Source organism: Schistocerca americana, chromosome X (assembly GCF_021461395.2).
Source record: "Schistocerca americana isolate TAMUIC-IGC-003095 chromosome X, iqSchAmer2.1, whole genome shotgun sequence".
Classification (NCBI taxonomy): domain Eukaryota; kingdom Metazoa; phylum Arthropoda; class Insecta; order Orthoptera; family Acrididae; genus Schistocerca; species Schistocerca americana.
In genome coordinates, this window is record NC_060130.1 from 149,961,547 (window position 1) to 149,984,957 (window position 23,411).

Genomic DNA, 23,411 nt, shown 5'->3' on the forward strand with positions numbered 1-23,411 from the left:
AGAGCTTAAAACTAAAAGAAGAACACCACGTTTCATCACGGGATTCGGTTGGTAAGTGCGAACGCGGCCCGGAGATTCCCGCGGCCCGGAGATGCTCATTCACCAGTGGCAGACGCTACAAAGAAGGTGTGCTTTAGTGTTAAAATTCTGCAAACGTTAGTTCACGGAAGAGTCACCCAATATACTGCTGCCTCTGAGACATACCTCAAGAAACGACGGTGACGGTAAAATTGGATTTGATGTCACGCGGAAGCTTACCACGGTCATTCTTCCCTCGCACCGAAACAGGAAACTGGGGAAGTGACACTGCAAACGAAGTACCCTCTACCCCGCACAATAAGGTGACTTGCGGAGTACAAATGTAAAAGTAGAAGCAGAATACACAGCCCGAATGGTGGCGGAGAGACCGAGGGCTGCTGGGAAATGCGTCCCTCAAACTTTCTGATTACTATTAGCCGCGATATAACGTTTGCTTTCAGGCTCAACATTTTTCCACACAAGCGACAAATCATTTGGCAATCCTTCCCCTCTCCTCCCCATATATTAAATTTTTGCCTGGGGCTCTTAGCGAGGTCTTTGAAAATAACCTAAATCTAGTGGTCGGGGAAAGAGGATGCATTTTCTTTTGAAATAACTATTACATTCATATTCCTCCAGAACAGAAACAAGTATTTGACCCTTATTATAGTGTTAAATGTTAAAAAGAGAAACAATTCACTTCCATCTTACGTAATTCCTGAGATCCTTCAAAAATGTTCAGATGTGTGTGAAATCTTACGGGACTTAACTGCTATGGTCATCAGTCCCTAAATTACCCTAAGGACACACACACACACACACACACACACACACACACACACACACACACACACACACACACACACCCATGCCCGACGGAGGACTCGAGCCTCCGCCGGGACCAGCCCCTGAGATCCTTCAACGATTTTGGTGAAAGCAGGAAAAACTAGATCTAGGGTACTGTATTATTCTAGCTTCAATAAAAGAGTGTTACCTATTAAATTGAGTGGAAAGAATGGAAATATAACATTTCTTACTTTTTTAGTTTAATAATTGAACATTTTAATTATATAATTTACCAGTTGTTTCACTTTCCATCAGAAAAATTGGGACATACGCTATATGACCAAAATTATCCGGACATCCGGCTGAAAATGAGTTACAAGTTCGTGGCGCACTCCATCGGTAATTCTGGAATTAAATATGGTGTTGGCCCTACCTTAGTCTTGATGACAGGTTCCACTCTCGCAGGCATACGTTGAATCAGGTGCTGGAAGGTTTTTCGTGGAATGGCAGCCCATTCTTCACGGAGTGCTGCACTGAGTAAGGCAACAATGTCGGTCGGTGAGGCCTAGCACGAAGTCGGCGTTCCAAAACATCCCAAAGGCGCCCTGTAGGATTCAGGTCAGGACTCTGTGCAGGAATGCTATTGTCGTGTAAACACTCCGCCACAGGCTGTGCATTATGAACAGGTGCTCGATCATGTTGAAAGATGCAATCGCCATCCCCGAATTGCTCTTCAACAGTGGGAAGCAAGAAGGTGCTTAAAACATCAATGTAGGCCTGTTCTGTGATGGTCCCACGCAAAACAACAAGGGATCCAAGCCCCTCCATGAAAAACAAACCACACCGTAACACCACCGCCTCCGAATTTTACTTTTGGCAGTACACACGCAGGCACATGACGTTCACCGGGCATTCGCCATACCCACACCGTGCCATCGGATCCCCACGCTGTGTACTGTGATTCGTCACTCTACGCAACGTTATTCCACTGTTCAATCTTCCAATGTTTGCGCTTCTTACACCAAACAAGGCGTCGTTTGGCATTTACCAGCGTGATGTGTCGCTTAAGAGCAGCCCCTCGACCATGAAATCCAAGTTTTCACACTTCCCGCCAAACTATCATACTACTTGATCTAGTTTGGAATTCCTGTGTGATGGTCTGGATAGATGTCTGCCTATTACTCATTACAACCCACTTCAACTTTCGGTGGTCTCTGTCAGTTAAAAGACGAGGTCGGCCTGTACGCTTTTGTGCTGTACGTGTCCCTTCACGTTTCCACTTCACTATCACATCGGAAACAGTGGACCTAGGGATATTTAGGAGTGTGGAAACCTCGCTTACTGACGTGTGACACAACTGACACCCAATCACCTGACCACGTTCAAAATCCGTGAGTTCCTCGGAGCGCCCCATTATCCCCTCTCACGATGTCTAATAACTACTGAGGTCGCTGATATGGAGTACCTGACAGTAGGTGGCAGCACAATGCACCTAATATGAAAAACGTATGTTTTTGAAGATGTCCAGATACTTTTGATCACATAGTGCAAATACAAAAAGTATGCTCTACCGAATTTTACACCGAAACGTTGAACATTCGTTTTATGTTACATGAACAGAACACTCAAAGTAAATTGTAACATACTGCAAAGTATTGTACTGCCGGCCGGAGTGGCCGTGCGGTTCTAGGCGCTACAGTCTGGAGCCGAGCGACCGCTACGGTCACAGGTTCGAATCCTGCCTCGGGTATGGATGTGTGTGATGTCCTTAGGTTAGTTAGGTTTAATTAGTTTTAAGTTCTAGGCGACTGATGACCTCAGAAGTTAAGTCGCATAGTGCTCAGAGCCATTTGAACAATTTTAGCCAGTATTGTTCCTCTTATTAACGTAGGCCTTGGCTGAATAATTTGAGTCGGATTGTATTGGGACTTAATCGAAAAGTTGCCATATCAAATACATTTACACTAACCAGGAGAACTTTCAGTACTGAAGTCGATGGTGGCTCGTAACAACATATTCGTAGTTATGTAGTAAAAGGCTCGTTTCCCGACCCATTATTACAGGATCGTTTTTCCTTCCATTACGGTAGAATTTCACCCGTGTGACATTTCGCTGCTAATTATGGTACACCATGCATACATATTCTGCATTCGGGCGATCCTCTGAGCGTGGCGCCGCAAGGGACTGCTTGTGTCGATTGGAACTTAAATTGGTCACTGTGTGCTTTACAATGAACTGAAGCTACGAGTACTTGTATACTTGTCCCTGTTGTCTAACAATGACTCTCCAGGACTGGCGCCTACAAGGATATGTTTTTGCCACCCAGTTTCAGCAGATCTCGCAGATTACGTACACAGAGACCAGCGAAGATGGCAAGTGACTGAAAATACTCACCGTACTAACGTATCTAAGTTAAACATAGTAACAAAAAAATCAGGGTGTGATACTGTCAATGCTTGTCATGTACTGTTTATTAATGTTCTAAACAAACAATCAATTTCAATTCAACATTCTATCTATTTTCTCAAGAAGAGTGTACAAATAATGTGCAAAAGAACAAAGCCTCCTGTATCTGTTTTCTTCCCTTTCTTCATTTAGCTTTGTTTCTTAATCTGCTCCCTTGCAGACCGTCAATAAGGTTGTCTGCAGCAAGAAAGATTAGGATTTAACATGCCGTCGAATTCGAGGTCATCAGAGAGGAAATACAAGCTCGGAATGTTTCAAGCACGGGAACGGAAACGGCCGCGACCTTTCAAGAGGACCATCCCGGCACTTGCCTGGAGCGATTTAGGAAAATCACGGGGAACCTAAATCTGGATGGCTCTGAGCTCCGAATGTGAGTCCAGCTTGTGCTGACTACTGCTCCACTTCGCTCGGTGCGGTTCTTTGAGCTCAAGATGCTGCCCTCTGACTTTTTCGCAGTCAAGAATAGTGCGAGAATCCAGAGCACGATATTAGTCTCGATGCTACTGTAAGCCAATGACATCATCGGAAGAGTGAGTACAGTGAAAATAAAAGCCGGATATTCGTACGCGGCACGTGGTGCTGTCTCGCTAAGACGGCTGGGAGCTGCGATCCTGTGGCCCTTGTGAATCACGCGACAAGCTCCTCAACGACCTTTATGAGGAGTGAATAGCGAGCAGAGCAGCCAAGGGCGTCCTCTGTCCTCTGTAGGCTGTTAGCAGCACGTGACAGAGCACAGGTTCGCTCACCCAGCCACACATACACACACACACACACACACACACACACACACACACTTGTACTTGGCTGCCGCGGCGCCGCTCATCGCTCCCAAATAAAGACACAATTGTAGCTCCTGGCTTCTTTTCAAACAGGCAACTACCCTACATGCAATTCCTAACGAAATGCAAACGAGGAATCTTTTCATTTTTGCACACAGAAATAATGTGACTGTAGTGGTGAATCTGTCTAGAACTATACATGACTACGGCGCTAAATATTACTTAATAAAAAAAAACTGAATCTAGCAGCCGTTTTTGAATAAATGATTTCGTCCACAGTACAAAACTTTTCCTCAAGTAAGTAAAATGTGTACACCTTGAATACAATGTAAAAGTACAGTACGACGAACACTGTTATACAGGGTGTTCATAAATGAATTGCACAAAAGTAACTTTTGATCATTAAAAGTTAAATAACTTGCAGAGCCGACGGCCATACCGCAGTGGTAACACCGGTTCCCGTCAGATCACCGAAGGTAAGAGCCGTCGGGCTGGGTTAGCACTTGGATGGGTCACGGTCCGGATCTGCCGAGTGCTGTTAGTAAGCGGCGTGCACTCTACGTCTACATCTACGTGGACACTCTGCAAATCACACTTAAGTGTCTGGCAGAGGGTTCATCCAACCAAATTCACAATAATTCTCTATTATTCCACTCTCGAACAGCGCGCCGAAAAAACCAACACCTTTCCGTGCGAGCTCTGATTTCCCTTATTTTAATATGATGATCGTTTCTCCCTATGTAGATTGGTGTCAATATTTTCGAACTCGTAGGAGAAAATTGGTGATTGAAATTTCGTGGGAAGATTCCGCCGCTACGAAAAACGCCTTTGTTTTAATTGTCTTCATACCAGGTCCTGTATCATGTCCGTGACACTCTCTTCCCTATTTCTCGATAATAGAAAACGTGCTGCTCTTCTTTGAACTTCCTCGATGTACTCCGTTAATTTTATGTGGTAAGGATCCCAGACTGCGCAGCAGTACTCTAAAAGAGGACGCACAAGCGTAGTGTAGGCAGTCTCTTTTATAGATTTGTTACATTTTCTAAGTGCCCTGCCAATAAAACGCAGTCTTTGGTTATCCTTCCCCACAACATTTTCTGTGTGTTCCTTCCAATTTAAGTTGTTCGTAATTGTAATTCCTAGGTATTTAGTTGAATTTATGGCCTTTAGATTTTACTGATTTATAGTGTAATCGAAGTTCAACGGATTCCTTTTCGCAATCATGTGATGACCTCACCTCCTTCAATTTTCGCACCATTCAGGCATCTTTTATAAATAGTTTTGCAATTTGTTTTGATTTTCTGATTACTTTACTAGACGATAAACAACACCATGAGCTGCAAACAATCTAAGATCGCTGCTCAGATTTTCTCCTCAATCGTTTATATAGATAAGGAACAGCAGAGAGCCGACAACACTACCTTGGGAAACGACAGAAATCATTTTTGTTTTACTCGATAACTTGCGGTCATTTACTACGCACTGTGACGACTCTGACAGGAAATCACAGATCCAGTCACGTAACTGAGACGGTATTCCATAAGCAGGCAATTTCACTACAAGCCGCTTGTGTGGTACAATGTCAAAAGCCTTTTGGAAATCAAGAAATACGGAATAAATTTTAAATCCCGTCAATAGCACTCTACACTTCGCATGTGTAAAGAGATACTTGTGTTCCATAAGAAGAATGTTTTCTAAATCCGTGTTGACTGTGTGTCAATAGACCGTTCTCTTCGAGAAGAAAATATATGTTCCACAATCCTGCTGCATATCGACGTTAATGATATGGACCTGTAATTTAGTGGATTACTGCTACTTCCTTCCGTGAATATTGGTGTGACATGTGCAACTTTGTGAACTTTGGGTACAGATCTTTCGTCGAGCGAGCGTTTGTATATTCTTGTTAAGTATGGAGCTATTGCATCAGCAAACTCTGAAAGGAACCCAATTGGTATACAGTCTGGACCAGAAGACTTGGTTTTGTTAAATGATTTACGTTGTTTCACTACTCCGAGGATATTTACTTCTAAGTTATTCAAGTTGGCAGCTGTTCTTGATTCGAATTCTGAAATATTTACTTCGTCTCCTTTGGTGAACGAATTTCGAAGGCTGTGTTTAGTAACTATGGTTTCGCAGCACTGTCATCGATAGTATTTCCATTGCTATCGCGCAGAGAAGGCATTCAACCCCGGTGAGGTAAACTGAGGAGCTACTTAATTCAGAAGTAGCGGCACCGGTAACGAAAACTGACAACGGCAGGAAGAGCGGTCTGCAGACAACATACCTCTCCGTACCGGCATCCGATGACGCCTTAGGGCTGAGGATGACATGGCGGCCGGTGTTGTCTTTTTTTTAAAAAAAAATAACTTACAGAAATGTTTGTTACAACACTGAATGACGTATATTTTCAAGTTTTATTTATAAATGTTCAGTGTGGCTATCTTCTGTAACAAGACTATTCCACCACATCCAATCCATGTCGGCACATTCCTAAGAAGGTACGCGACATCAAAATGATAATGTGGTGGCGCACTATATTGCTGCAAAATAAATTCTGTGCCCATATTTTGTTGTAATTGAGACATTAGATGAAGTTCAAGCATGTCCAGTTACGATATGCCAGTTACAGTTGACTCGGCAAAAAAGAAAGGACCATGGTTTCTGCTCACACTATATGCGAATATTATGTCGATTCACTTTACCGTAGGTATGGAAGGTGGCTTCGTCACTGAACACAACTTTATTAAGAAAATAATCTCCATTCTGCATTTTGTTAAACATTTCTACACAGAATTCTGCTCGTGTTTTTCTGCCACTTTCTTTTAAAGCTTGCAACAATTCAAGTTTTCTGGGTTTGAATGACGAGCATTTCCATAAAACTTCCCACACTGTAACACTAGGCATACTCAATTCTAAGCTGGTACGTCTCGTTGATTTACCCAGGCTACGAATGTAAGGCTGGCGAACTTTTGCGTCAGAGACTGCTGACCGGCGCTGACCCGGCGTCCTATGTGATACACAAGCAGTTTCGGTGAAACGACTGTATCAATTAATAACATTTTACCTTTTAGGTGGTGGCTTGCGATATTTAGTCCTGAATTCTCCCTGAATTGTAGTGGCGGATTTGGATTCATGACGCCGTAAACACTGCGGACGCTCTGCACCCTTATACGATTCCGTGATGGCTGTTATAATAACTCATTCGCGCATATCACCTAGCGGGAACGCCGGGAACTAACAACGCTAGGCGGGAATAAAATTCGAAGATACATTTCAGTCAGTGCCGTATCAAACTTTTATGTATGTTATTTACTTTTTTCACAATTATAGGTTACTTATATATAACTAATTTATAAGCACCCTGTATTGTAAGGCAAAAGTGTGAAATTTGCACCAGAAATCCTCGCTGTGCCGTTTCACGATGGGTCTAACCCCGAAAATATAGTTACGGTGAGATAAACACTGTAATTCATTCAAAAAGTGTGGCTGGTTACCGTTTATTGTTCCGCAGACAGCTGCAGTGTTCTCAAACAATCATGGATAAAAAACAGCAGGACATCTTTAAATGCTTTAAGTATCGAAAACATGGTTTATATGCGTTGAGTAACAGATCGCTGTTAAAAATTGCATAGAAGGAACAGCGAAAGTTTTTACCGATCATCATCTTGATTTCGCGCTCACTATTACTGATTTGAAATTAGCATCACTTATACTCATGATGATAATAATATTAATTATTATTATCCATTGCATTTTATTAAAAATGGTTCAAATAGCTCTGAGCACTATGAGACTTAACATCTGAGGTCATCAGTCCTCTAGAATTTAGCACTACTTAAACCTAACTAACCTAATGTCATCACACACATCCATGCCCGAGGCAGGATTCCAACCTGCGACCGTAGCGGTCGCGCAGTTCCAGACTGAAGGGCCTAGAACCACTCGGCCACAGCGGCCGGCTGCATTTTATTACTTTTCAGTAAACATAGTGGGATGATCCATAATCCAGGGGAAATATCACAATGGTACTGTGCGATTAAAATAAAAATAATAAAGGCAGGACAACGCAAGTATGCTCAGCTACAATCTGGAAATGGAGTTTAGCCTCTTTGCCTCCGACCTAGTGGAAGATGTGTCAGATGTGTGGCAATATAGGGCGGAAAATTACGGAGCGCTTGCGACATGTGTTGCGCGCACATTTATCGAACGCAAACGGAAATGAAACTAACGGAGAGGCTCATGCAGGAACCATCGACAGTCCCCCACTGCCTCACTCAGCAGGTCACTTCGGAGAAGTTAAAATGTTATTCAAGGAAGTGGAACACAATCGAGTGAAAATGAAACGAATGTCGCCATTCCTTTGTTCTTCCCCAGGTTCTTGGAACCGTACTAACATTGCACCACTGTCTTATCGGCTACAAATGACCCACATGGATTTTGCATTCCTCTCCTCGTGGAAAGGCGAGGAATACGCTGAAAATTCAAACTGAGTGCCTCGGTTCTTCAAGTCAAGCTTGTCAGATCCGGCAAGTCACGGTATCCACATGGAGGTAAAACGAATCGCTGAGTTGCGCCACACCAACCCAAAAGAGCTAACTTTCTCCGTGCTGAGAAGCTTTGTAGGCGTTCGCCAATTCTGGCCGCGTTTTAAGGTAGCTGGTGTTGCCTCACGGGGCCGAGAAATGCTGGATCCGCCCATGCGACAACAGCCTGAGTAACCTCGCGCGCTACCAGTTCTTACTTTCTTGCAAATAAACCTTTCAAAAACACTTATTTTCTCCGATATGTGTACTACATTTTAATACAACCCTACACAAATGAAAAGTAATAGCACGTATACAGGTTAATTCTTACAAAATAGTAAAAACAGCAACCAACCACTGTTAATAATGCTATAAATTAAAAACAAATAGCACTGTTACCGGTTTAGGACCGACAAGTTTATCCTGAGATAGCTATTCCACGTTTAAAATTACATGTCGTTCATGATGTACATGTGATGGTGGTGCCTTCGAAAATCCTGCGTCATGAGTACTCTGAAGAAATTATTTTGGAAAAAATGATTCAATATCCGCAGAATTCTCATCCGTAATATTGTATCTGGCTGAGTAGCGGATTCCGACATCCGATCGTCCCAGAGGCAGCTTCTCTTTCATTCCCTGTGCAGGGGCGCCCAGCGTACCATTGAGGGCGATATCCAACTCGCACTGATGTGAGCAAGTTAAACTTTTAACAGTTTTCGTGATAACAGTCTCTCGCATCTTCAGAGTTCAACCGGATCACAGATGGGAGGGTGAAGTACGTTTACTGCACCTGAGGGTGATTTTGTCAAAAACTGTCTAACAGCTATACAGCAACACAAGATTTAACAGCTACACAGTAACAATGACAAGAAATCTCTTTAAGCAAGTTTGCAGTGGTCCAAGAAGAGAGACTAATGGTTCCTGTGAAAACAGCGATGAATGTGTGAAGAGTATCACTTTTCAGTTAAACATTTCGAGTCAGATGGTTCACTGGGAGACACTGATTGGTGGATTGGTGGAGATGTTGGTCAACCGAACACTGCGTTCACATTAAAGGGAAGATGTGTTTGCCGTCGAACAAATGCCGCCTTGGGTGGAAATCGGGCATAGACTCGTCAGCAAGACGAATCCAGAAAGCGACGGCGATTTGGAGACTTACTTAAAACAATTGGAAGGAAGGGCGGAAGCACCTGTCTCTTCATGGCAATTCACGAACACGTTACACAGTGTATCTACACAGTAGCCCGTCGGATCGATCATGGTATGTTGTGAAGTTTCTATGAAACTCTAGTCCCACATTTTAGTCACGCGACATCTGGAAAATCTTGGTCTACTGAGGTCCCTCGTACGATCAGTAGGATGTAACTAGCAAAGGATGTAAGGAATTTCACACTTTATAACGCAATACATCAGATAATTTCAGGCTTTGGTTTTTTATACTTATGTTCAGAGCTTATTTTCAGACGCACACAATTCTACTGTGGTGCACACGACACGGAACATACAACAAGAAAGTCAGCAGCGGAGGATTACTTCGACAGAGCGAGAGTAAGCGACTCAGCAGAAAGTGTCCGAAATAATATATACAACGAGAGAAAGACGGAGGAAAACAAAGTTTCTAGCAAGCTATTACAGTAACAATCACGCAAAATCAAGCCAATGCCCTTCGACAAGGTGGGAAAAAAAGTAAAATATACTGGGTTATTCGGTTGTTAAGACTCTGGATAAAGTAAGTACAGTATTACACCAGATACATGTACCTAGCTGATTAGTAAATTGACAACGGTTAAGACAGCCACTCTGCAAAACTCTAAAGCCTCCAACATAAATGTTTAGGCTGGAGTTCTGACACTTCCCATAATTTTTTAATACGCACTAAACTCATCTCATCGACGGGAGGATATAACATATGCCTTGGTAGGCTACCACTACGTAAGAACATGAGGCGCTTCCTGTATTAAGCGCATTTGCTCGCAGCACTGAACAGCAGGCAATTAGGATGAGATTTCAAACGTAGTTTTGCTCATCTCAGTCTCTCTCAGCGTTCATCAGGATCACTGGTGGGCGGATGAAGGCAATCGAAATCCGGTTACTGAAGCTGAGGGCGATTTCGTCAAAAACAGCAATAGCAGACTTAACAGCTGCAGCGTAACAATGATAAGAAATCTTTTTAAGCCTTAGTCTAAATCATGTATGTTTCCTTTGATGTATTAAAATTACACCATCGAATTATCCTAATTACATAGAAGATACCAAAAGGTTAATATGCTATCGTTAGTTGCAGTCTACTTGTCAGATCGCGGACTTATTCATAATCTACTTGGGACTTACGAAAGAGTGAAAGGTTTCGTACGCTTACAATACGCGTTGGAAAAGAGTGTCTATACATGGAATACAGAACAGACCTATCATGTAACGCGGGGAATAGAGCCCACAATATCTAAGGTCATTTGAAAAACGACAGGTTTCTATTTTAGGGGGTCCATTTGCTATGAAAGAAATATTCTTCTAACATTTTAGACAACAAATGGTAATTTCCTCTCCAGTGATTTCGCAGTCCCAGGCCAGAAGTCTCTGCGTAAATCTCTGCTGGAGGGTGCATTTTTAAGGAATTCAAATATGCCAGTGCTAGCCTCTTTCGTTTTTCGTGTATCTGACACTCCATTCATCTATTTCGACAGTGACTACCTATGGTTCACGCAGTTAAACCTAAGAGACACTTCACATAATACACTAATTTCTTCTCAGTCATCTAATCTCGAGACCTGAACGTATCACTACCTCCTTTTCACGTGAAAGGCAGGTTTACAAACGACTATGTTCTACTTTATGGTTACAATACATACGAGATTATGCCAGACTGAATCGTTACGAAATCCATGCATCTTACTCTGTCGCACTTGGAAACTAAGATTTGGAGCAGCACCATTAAGTGTTGAATTGAGTCTTTTCATCGTGTACAATTTTCTCTGCCGCTGGCTGCACTTACCGCCATCACATTTCTTACAACGTAACATACATATTAAGAGAACAATAGTACCTAATGAATCTTTTATTGCCCATATCACTCTCTTTTTAGCCGTAAGTTACAACGTTAGAGGCCGGAGGAAAGCTCTGGTATTACTTAGCTCAACTCGACTAAGTTTCTCATACTTACATAAAGAAGAAATACTTGTTAGCAAAATCTGTGATTCATGACAGCCGTTGTTGCATAGTCTGTCTGCTGTGGCCATATTTCTAACTGATGCTTTGAAGAAACATTTCCATACCGTAGCAGAAGCAAAACTGATCAGGCTATTAGCACAATGTAATGAATGTCTTCCTTATGTCAAGCCAATGAAATAATATCCCACGAAACTCCTTAGTTTAGCAACAGGCTTCACATTCGCCTCTTCCAAAACATATTGCAACTACGCCACACATTAAATCACTGTTCGGTACACTCTTCTGAGTAAAATGCTTAGCGCTTAATGGGGAGTCAGTAGCAGTGTCCTGAGCGAAATTTTTATACCGTATGTTTGTGAGTCGAAGAAAATAAGAACTCTGTCTATCTCGTTACGTCCGTCCAAAGGAAGCAGATGACTCGTTAAATGAAATACGCCTCATCGTCACTGGGTTGTTAGTAACTATCCCAGTGGGGTACCGCTGTTTCCTACTTCGTATACCTCAGTCGACAAGAAGGGAAATCGCACGGGGGCTGTCTCTCCACACAATCAACAATGACGTTCAACACCTACTGTACGGACAATTCAATCTATGAAGAGACTCAGAATTAGAAGCAGCCTCCCAGTAGCTACTGTCTGAATCCAAATTTGGAGTAATAAAGGTAAAACGGCTTCATGATGACTCCAGCTTAAAAAGGAGATGATACACGGCGATTAATTATCTCTTGGGTCATCCAATAAATTACGGTGTCGATAGAACAGTAATTCGGATGTGTAAAAGAAATTTCGTCGAAAACGGAGATAGTACATCCGTGCGTATGGTGAACAACGGACTATGCTGCACGATGCAAACTGTTCCGATTGTCCTCACTGACAGTGATGAGCCGACATGCGCACTAGATGTAGTCAAATTCTGGTCGACTGTGAGTAACATCACTCAGATGTGTTCTCCCAGATCAGGTACTAGCGTCAGCCTTCCGTCAAATCTGTCTTACGGTACACGGAACTGAAGAAGGTGAAGCGAGGTGGCGCAGTGGTTAGCACACGGGACTCGCATTCTGGAGGACGACGGTATAAAGCAGCGTCCGGCCATGCAGACTTAGTTTTCCTTGATTTCCCTAAACCGTTTAAGGCAAATACTTGGATGGTTCCTTTGAAAAGGCGCGTCCGATTTTCTTCTCCGTCCTTCCCTAATCTGAGCTTGTGCTTCGTCTCCAGTGAGCTCGTTGTCGATGGGACACTAAACACTAGTCATCTCCTCCTCCTCCTAAAAGTCAGAAAGATTTGTGCAAGATGATTGTCGTATGTACTGAAACGAATGCACACGTATGATGTGCGAAACGTGTAACGGCAAGAAAATTAGTTGTTTGTCGATGTTACTGTGGCATCACGTATTGATACCATCCCGCGAGCGTCTTCACAGCTGGCAACAGAACTGCAAGTTTTTGTAGACGTCTACAGCGGTCGCGTGGGGTCTGGTGTGCGCCCGTTGAGCCACACCACTACCGGCTCCGTACCACGAGCGCCTTCTGCCGCAATTCGGCCCACGTAGGCTCGGAACCTCTTCCTATATCAATAGCCGAACTCTATTTCTCGCCCAACTATTTGTAACGAACCTCTGTTCTCTCGGAGAAATACGAGTTAAGTAAATCTCGCGTCATCTCGTTAGCTTATCATTTCTGCTCCCGTCCAGCTTTCCTACGACGACAGTTGTCGCACCACTCTGTAGGCCACCTCTCCTCACTGTCGTTTATAAAGTTGTACGCGTCAGATATAAATCTTATTTTAACGCATTTTCACTAAAAACCTCACCTCGTTTAGGGTGTGGCAATGGACACGAGGCTACTTTTATTTTTCAAACCAATCGTGGAATCAATACTAAAATAAGAATAGCCTTCCCAAATACTCAAAATCTTTTTTTTTTTTTGTGCCTAGAATGGTTCATTATTCAGGAGCAGAGATTTTCAATAACTTTTCAGAAGTCACAAAACGCTTAACTAGTGAGAAAGTTCAGTTAAAGATGAGCCTAAAGGATTTATCAGTAGTCAACTCCTACTGCAATGACAAATTTTTCAGTGGGGTAAACTGCTGTATATATTACCAATAATATCGAATAACTTGATACTTAAAGTCTGACTTCTGCACATCTTCAGTGCAGTAATGTGACAGACGAAAATTTCATACTGTTAAAATTATCGTATTGTACATTCACATGTTTTGTGAAACGTTTGTTATTATCACTTTGAACGTATTCCAGTGCCGTGAGGACCATTTCACTTTGGACCTTGTAATGGTACTTGAATTACGTAACCATTACGGTACCTCAACTCAACCTCTCGATACGAGCAATATTCTACTGTGTTTCTGTAAAGTAGTTTACATATTTCTGAGACAACATTCAGATTTGATTTCATTTGTGATACATCGATATGTTTATATTGCACTGATATTATTCTTATGTGTATTCTTTCTTTTGTCACTATGATCTTTGACGTACTTGTAACTCTGATTTTTGGGCGCGTTAGCGATTATTAGTTAGTTGTGTTAGAGAGTCGGACCTTGAAAAAAGTCAAGTCTTGGACGTCATGTTGGAAAGACGCATATTGTAGTCAGCTTATAAAATGTGAACTTTAACAGTGAGGAAGATGTTTTCAAGTATGTTTTGTATTGTGAAGTGATGTTTTGTGTGTTACGTGATATTGCAGCAAAAGCAATAAAAAGGAAGTGTAACTTGAATTCGGAGTGCTGATTATTTTTTTATATCACCATTGTGCTAACTTTGAAAGGTTTAATCTTCAAGAATGGTTTGTGAAGCGCATCTACAAAACTTTTGAATATAGCAGAATAAAACCTAGGCCTTTTTGCATCCGAGCTTGGAATCATCACCACCTAGATTCTCGACGATTGAGCCATGATTTTACAACGAGCGTGGGAAACACGAAAAGATGAGTGCCTAGTTTATTCATTATTACATGAAATGACTTTATTAACTGTGCTCTAATGACACCTGCCACATAATAACTTTGTTGTTGCCCGAAAATGCGGTATTTAGCAGCGCGAGCAACACTACAAGTCATAATTAAATTTTGACCTTTGTTGTGGTAGGGTTGTTAGAACCTGTGGAGGGGACATTAGCATCTGCCTTTCTTTTGTAAATACATACACTCCTGGAAATGGAAAAAAGAACACATTGACACCGGTGTGTCAGACCCACCATACTTGCTCCGGACACTGCGAGAGGGCTGTACAAGCAATGATCACACGCACGGCACAGCGGACACACCAGGAACCGCGGTGTTGGCCGTCGAATGGCGCTAGCTGCGCAGCATTTGTGCACCGCCGCCGTCAGTGTCAGCTAGTTTGCCGTGGCATACGGAGCTCCATCGCAGTCTTTAACACTGGTAGCATGCCGCGACAGCGTGGACGTGAACCGTATGTGCAGTTGACGGACTTTGAGCGAGGGCGTATAGTGGGCATGCGGGAGGCCGGGTGGACGTACCGCCGAATTGCTCAACACGTGGGGCGTGAGGTCTCCACAGTACATCGATGTTGTCGCCAGAGGTCGGCGGAAGGTGCACATGCCCGTCGACCTGGGACCGGACCGCAGCGACGCACGGATGCACGCCAAGACCGTAGGATCCTACGCAGTGCCGTAGGGGACCGCACCGCCACTTCCCAGCAAATTAGAGACACTGTTGCTCCTGGGGTATCGGCGAGGACCATTCGCAACCGTCTCCATGAAGCTGGGCTACGGTCCCGCACACCGTTAGGCCGTCTTCCGCTCACGCCCCAACATCGTGCAGCCCGCCTCCAGTGGTGTCGCGACAGGCGTGAATGGAGGGACGAATGGAGACGTGTCGTCTTCAGCGATGAGAGCCGCTTCTGCCTTGGTGCCAGTGATGGTCGTATGCGTGTTTGGCGCCGTGCAGGTGAGCGCCACAATCAGGACTGCATACGACCGAGGCACACAGGGCCAACACCCGGCATCATGGTGTGGGGAGCGATCTCCTACACTGGCCGTACACCACTGGTGATCGTCGAGGGGACACTGAATAGTGCACGGTACATCCAAACCGTCATCGAACCCATCGTTCTACCATTCCTAGACCGGCAAGGGAACTTGATGTTCCAACAGGACAATGCACGTCCGCATGTATCCCGTGCCACCCAACGTGCTCTAGAAGGTGTAAGTCAACTACCCTGGCCAGCAAGATCTCCGGATCTGTCCCCCATTGAGCATGTTTGGGACTGGATGAAGCGTCGTCTCACGCGGTCTGCACGTCCAGCACGAACGCTGGTCCAACTGAGGCGCCAGGTGGAAATGGCGTGGCAAGCCGTTCCACAGGACTACATCCAGCATCTCTACGATCGTCTCCATGGGAGAATAGCACCCTGCATTGCTGCGAAAGGTGGATATACACTGTACTAGTGCCGACATTGTGCATGCTCTGCTGCCTGTGTCTATGTGCCTGTGGTTCTGTCAGTGTGATCATGTGATGTATCTGACCCCAGGAATGTGTCAATAAAGTTTCCCCTTCCTGGGACAATGAATTCACGGTGTTCTTATTTCAATTTCCAGGAGTGTATTACGTATTCTCGGTTTATGACGAGGATCTCGTGTACGTAATGTAAGCTTACCTTGTAGCGGCGGCGGGGCCCTGTAAAGCAGAGAGAGGGCAAAAGGATAGGAATACTCACTGTCGACCGGTTGGTGCGGCGTGTGCGTGGCGGGCCACTCTGCGTCGAGCGTGTGCCGGTTGCTGGCCGCTGCGTCCCTCCGCCGGTTCGTCACGGCTCGCCGCAGCACCGGCGCTGCGAACACACTCTCACTGCCACAGCCACCATCGTTGCCACTCCCCCTTCCATAAGGCTATATTTTCACGAATTAACTGCTCCACAAACTTGTGAAACCACCTGCCTATCTGCGAATGTGTGCGGGCGTAGTTTCGAGGGGAGCAGCGATTGAAACAATAAGGCTTATCGAATTAAAAAATAACTTTACTACGAAATAAAAACAAAACAATAGCCTAAATAATGGCTGTCGGAAAGTGTTCGTTTTTGCACTTCGCCAAAATCAGAGTCTGCTGCTAGATAACATCGAATACCGCGTCGTAGCACCCTGTGCACGGTAAAACGAGCGGACCCACCTCGGCACGCTATTTAAAAGGTGGTGGAAACGTTGTTGTCCCACTGTTGAGTAGTGTCCCTACTGAGGTCATTCAGTGTGTGGACGGGGTTCCTGCGACAGTGCAGTACGAGTTGCAACTGATCACAAACACACTCAGCGGTTTTCGGATTAAGCTGCACGACATTCCATTCGGTCGATTCGTGCCTCCTGCAGGAAGGAATTCGCAGTGTGCTAGTGTATTACCGAAATGTTGCCTGTAGGCTCCGGCGGGATCCCCTCCTACAGTGCGCGTCACTTACGATGACGGCCGAGTTTAGGTTCGTTCTGCGCATATGACGTCCCAAAACACAGTCAGCCAATGAACAGAGAACGACGTTGCCAGAGATCGAGTGCAGTGCAGAGCACGGACGAGTGTCTTCAGTTTTAGAAATGTTCAGTCATAAATAAAATAATTGAACAAAAGCAAGGAATTAATAGCAGACTTTCTTTTATAGAAAGTTTGGAAAAAACATTCTTTATTCCAATCGCTTCATATTCTATCAATTAATTAAACCAAACAAGCAATAAGCCTTCTAATTCAGGCGATAGCAAGGAAAGGTGTCTGTATCATTCTCACTAACCGCTTCTTCGCAATAAAGAACAGCGGTAATGGTTTATTTCCTATTGTACTTCGACGAAACGTGAGTAATTCATAGTCATACCAACAGTGTTTGTCGATATTTTGCGTGATATTTTAAAGTCCTCTGCCGGGAGAACTATTGAATGATGATTTGCGTTAGCGTAATGGTTAAAGCGTATGGGTGCTAAGCGAAAGGTTCTGAGTTCAGACCTTGTTCGGTGCTATATATTTTCTTTATTTAAAAACAATATCGAAGTGTCTTACTTCATGAATTTTATTCGTTTGAATGAAATTTTTTGAAATTTGTAGTGGCAACTAAACTCGACCATACGGAAAGTATACGCTATGGACTTTTACTTCTGCAAACTCTTCAAAATTTCGTGCAATGGTTTACTACATCTAATGCTGCACAATAACTGCGTTGAACATCGAAACAAAATTAAGTCATTTATGGGGGGGAAGGTATCAGTCAAGAAGATGTGTAAAAATCAAATTTTTGGGCCAAATGGTTTTTGTGAAATCGAATGATAAAGTGTGTCAAAGCAGTCGAAACACCATGTGTCTGCACAGACGAGCAGAGCAGTGATGACAAAATCGCGCACAGCGCGGAATGCGGGGAGCACGTCTCTGTAGCAGCGAAACGGTTAATGCGGCCGTGGTGGCTTTACTTCATAAACTGTGCGCTCCCCCTAAACGTAAGTTTGCGAACTATTCTATGGCGCTGCTTCTCTCGGCGCGTACAACTGGCAACGCAGCAATCTCCCGCCTCTGGGCGGGCATGCGCGAACCGCCAAGATAAAAGAATTGAACTATAGTACTACAGTGCCTTCAGATTACTCTGGACGGCTACGAGAGGAGTCCAACATCTGTACGTGAACCGGCTCAAAAAGTGTGAGCCATCTTTCTCTGCTGAGACATGTATTGGCTTCTGGCTGCCTCCACAGTCTCTACCGACCATCGTCAGCTATCTGAAAAACTCTGCATTCGTCGCTAAAGAGAAACCGACGAAACTGACTGAAATGCCATTCTAAGTGCGTTATCTTTCTTGCGCCCAACGGTGCTGGAGGTTCCTACTGTTGCTTGTAATGGACGCCTAGAGGCCAAATTGATGGTGTGGAGTGGGTTGCATACTGTCAGGATTGACACGACGTTCCCAGTTGCTTGGGAGTCGTAGCGCATAGTTTTGTAACAATATTCTCGGGTTAGTTACGAGATATAACTTTTAGGTAGCGGTCATCAGCTGGTATTGTTGACCGAGGGCGACCTCTACGAGGCAGGTCTTCAATGTTTTGTGTTTGGCGATAACGGTTCAATGTTCGAATTACGTCGCTGTGTACACACCCGTCCTGAAAACCATTCTTGCTTTAAACCGGCGATGAACGCACAGTTTAAGCTCGACCCGCCTCTTCCGTCACGGTGTTTACTACTTGTGAGAGACCGTTCTAATGAACTGCACTAGGAGCGCAGGTTTACTCCTACCTCCTTGCGTAGGTGGCTGTACGCTGTGATTTCCTGTGACTGAAAGAGTGACGAGAAATAGTGTTACGACACAAAACACTTGCCCAAGTCTTTAGGGCGGTGCAAAACTTTTTCGAATAATTTACGTATCGTGCAATCATCTCAAAGTGAGAAGTCTGAAGTCGTGACGTGGCATAGGAGATCATATTCCAGAGAGCGGGAAACATGTACGCTGTTTTCGATGCACATAATGGCTCCCGTAGTTGGTACAAGTTTGAATTCGCGCGAAAAAATTGTGTCGTAGCTCAACGCACGTGCAGACGACAGTTGCGACACGCTTCTCTTAAGACGGAAGATGACTTTATCATAAAATAAATCGGCATAAAAGGTAAAAATGTGTTCGACATACGTCTCCCGCAGAGCACGTGGAAATCAGTGTAGCGAGCACGCCAGCAGTTGCTCGTAACATCGTCAAAGCGGCAGTTTCAACGGAAGGGTTTGCATTGCCATCTCTACTGAATGCAACTTTTACACAAGCTACAACCCAATGATCCCGCAAAAGGCCACACCTTTTGTGAGAGGATTAATGTATTACAGATTGTGATGAGGGCCTGGAGGAATGAGATTTGGTGAGTGATGAAGTGACATTTGTCAATGAGATTTGGTGAGTGATGAAGTGACATTTGTCTGAGAAGGTCGATAGGCTTCATAGCCAGACGTGGTCACAGAAACCCCTAGCTGCGATTGAAATCGAACGTGAAAGTTGAAAAGTAAACATGTTTCACTGCATTTCTTAACGATGTCTTTGGACTACATAACGAGTGGTTAATGCCAGCGTGAAGGACGGGTAATAGTGGCTCAATTGTCAACAAGACTGTGCCGCATCAAATTGACACACTAAGTCGGCACCATACTATCGCTGGACGGCTTGCGCATGGAATGTGTAACAACAGCCCTCTACTTACAGCAATATAGCCAGAACCGAGAAGGTACGTACATTACCACAGCTGTCGAGATCACGACAGCCGGCTTCAAGAGAATGAGGATACTGGCTGAACAGCTGCCATACAAGTGGCGCTCAAATGGAGCGCGTCTAAAAATCTTATAAACTCCATTCTCTAAGATGATACAGTTATACAATTGTGCAACGTTCGTGAAAATATAGCCTTATGAAATCGCTCAGTAGTTAGTCTCACTCAATATTACACACACACACACACACACACACACACACACACACACCATGGGTGTCCGAAAGGTTCCTAGAAGACTGTTTTTGTACAGTAGCACATAACAGACAAGGTACGTTGCGCTGTTTACAGGATGTGGAAATGTGGAACTGAGCAAGACATGCCGCGCTGTCATTAAGTTTATTTTCAACTCGGAAAAACTTCCGAGATGTTGCCGAATGTTTGTGGTTACTACAGATAACCGGATTGTATCCGAGTAGTACGAAACATTTCGTGCAGAACATTAATACCGCCAAGAGGTAATTAAACGACTGGATTCTCTTTCACCAGCAACACCTACAAAATGAGCACCCAGCCTTGAATCTTCCTCTTCGAGATTTGCGCCTGACGTACGTGATGGCTGCCAACGCTTTGACCGTTTGTAAACCATTCTGTACGTCATTTCAGTAAAGTAAGTCTGCACAGTGCTTGTGTCGTACTTCCTTGTAACATAATGGGAAAAGAAGATGAATGTGTACATTTTTATGGGTTCCACTGGTCTGACTACCATAAAATTATTCACACTGTCATTAACATGGCATCTGCTCCGAAAATTTAGTGCACTCAGTATGAGCTGCCCATAAAATGACAAACTAGCTAGTGGAAGACGATACAGACATGAGACACTTCACTGTTGAGCAAGATGGAGTATCACGATGGCCACTGGCAGTTCGTGACTCAAGGCCAACTTGTTTCTAGAATTTTCTACGTGGCGGACCGTCTGCCGTAAACAACGAGATGTTTTAGTCGGTATCTGCTCCGAAGCGGGAAATAGTCCTTTCTCCACAATAAAGATTTGGCAAATGCATCAGCGAGTTGCTGATGAAAGGCGGGGCAATCAAAATTCCGTTTCCCTACTCTCCCCCACTGCCGGATATAGCTTCGACGGATTCCTCTCTTTTCCATGAACTGGAAGCAGACTTGAAACAACGTGCGTGCCACTGATTCTGAACTCTCGAACATTGTAATGAACATCTTGAACGCCATTCCGATAGAACTAGAAGGTTGTCGATTAAAGAATCTGTAAATTAAAACAACAACCGATTATGTGAAAAACTGCTACAAAGTTTAAATGTGAGAACAGGTATGCAAGGTGCATTGAAGTTAGTGGTCAGTATTTAGGGATAGGATCCTCATGTAAAGAGAACGAAGAAAATTTGTGTTAACATGGCTCCGAAAATACCTTGTTTGCGAGTTGCGGGACAGTAATTTATGGCAAATGAATCATTTGTGTGTTTCAACTGAGCCCTGAAAGTTAATGAACTGGATAATATATTTCTAGTAGTCTGTCAAGGGCTGTACTTCGTGCAGGACGTTCCCCGTGTGACCGTGTACACCTGAATGCACATTACTCTTGAAAGTCAATAGACAAGAGTTGGATCAATTCCTTTGCTTCCACGGTCGTTTTATGCAGTGGGTTTTGTTCTGCTGTTCACGTGACGTTGACGGTTTACGCAACAGCTCTCAATGATGAAACATGTTCTATTGCACAACTTGTAGAACTAGGAAACACAGCACGCAACACGCAAGGTGCATTCGAGCGTGCTTGATATCGACTTGCGGGTTCGATGTGAAGCCAATTTTCACGCGGAATGTAAGCATTTGAATCGGGTGTTGTGATCCATTTGTAAAATGTAGCAAATTATGAGTGTAATCAATAACTGTTTCATTTGACAAGCTATAAAGGGCAGTCTCACAACGTTACAAATTCATATTTTTACATGAAGAATTAGATCCTTCAATATTACCCACTTCTAGCTATTTTAATAAAACCTGTATAATAGCTGACACAAACTGGTACATACAACGTTTCATGCAGCAATCAACGGCCGGAGCAACGCCAGTCCAGATACACTATCGGGCTCTTCAGCGAAACGTTAGGGACTATACGTTGGCCTATTGATCATGGCCGTAGAGGTATTAGGATACCGTGGGCAGCTCTGTGAATTCCGCCCGGGACACGGAAGACAGTAAGTCAGGATTTACGTCTGGGATTTTTTTCTATACCCATCAACGTGAGTGCTGAGAAGGTCGCCAGAGTCCAGTTCATTTGAGTATTTATCAAAGACCTTTCTGTAGCTCACATTTTAGCAGAGTTTATATGGTTCTCGAAGGAAACGATACTTCTCTCGTCGTATTATAAGGTAAAATGAGCTATAAATAGATTATTCTTAAAGACAAGGATATCGTCGGCGTTTTAAAAGAAAAGCAAAAATGAGAAATATTTTATCCGCGGTGTTAAAACAATATATTTTCATACTGAGTTGCCATTTCCGAACGGTGCTCTTTTTGACACGCTTTCCTGGTTATGATTTAAAACCCAATTGACAGCGAGAGCATTTGCACTAGCTAGAATAGCAGCAGGTGTCTGCCATGGTCTCGCTGAAAGAACCGCCTTGCCACCGATTTGAACTGTTTCCTGGAAATCGTAAGCCGGCTGAGGGAAGTGCATTCTGCTACTGCGTGCCTTTTCGTTGCGCCACCTCACACGGTTATCTTTTATAGCAGCCCTTAGATGCTCTACGACGGCTGTTTCTGTAATACAGAGGGCCGGCCGAAGTGGCCGTGCGGTTAAAGGCGCTGCAGTCTGGAACCGCAAGACCGCTACGGTCGCAGGTTCGAATCCTGCCTCGGACATGGATGTTTGTGATGTCCTTAGGTTAGTTAGGTTTAATTAGTTCTAAGTTCTAGGGGACTAATGACCTCGGCAGTTGAGTCCCATAGTGCTCAGAGCCATTTGAACCATTTTTTTGTAATACAGAGCCTTCTGTTTCCATGTGCACACTTCCATCAGTGTACCAGACAGTGCCGACAGGGAAAATACGTACAATAGCCAATAATGGTATAGTATTTTAACTTTCTATGTTAGTTTTCATATCAAGTATCAAGACGATATAACTGGGTCCGCAAGGTTTCAACTTCCCTAAATGTATCCACGTGAAAGAGTACATTTCCCATGAAACAGAAGCTATTCACATTTTAGTTTATAACCGTTACCGATTTCGAATTAACTTATCCATTTTTTGTCGGGATGCACGGTTCGGTGCTAGCAAATCATAGTGCCTACTTTTGAAAGATGGTGTCCTGAGGGTAACAGGTACCCTATGTGATCAAAAGTATCCGGACACCCGCAAAAATATACGGTATTCATATTAGGTGCATTGTGCTGCCACCTACTGCCAGGTATTCCATAACAGCGACCTCAGTAGTCATTAGACATCGTGAGAGAGCAGAATGGGGT

The 23,411-nt window shown here is 43.9% G+C and overlaps 1 protein-coding gene across 1 annotated transcript in view; it reads right to left on the bottom strand.

The window, feature by feature from the left end:
• The window catches only part of LOC124555874 (ras GTPase-activating protein raskol), a 373,561-nt gene that overhangs the window by 339,735 nt on the left and 10,415 nt on the right, over positions 1–23,411 (bottom strand). Inside the window, exon 2 of the mRNA XM_047129936.1 lies at positions 16,435–16,548. Within this exon, the coding sequence (XP_046985892.1) occupies positions 16,435–16,548 (114 nt within the window). The remainder of the gene's footprint in view (positions 1–16,434; positions 16,549–23,411) is intronic.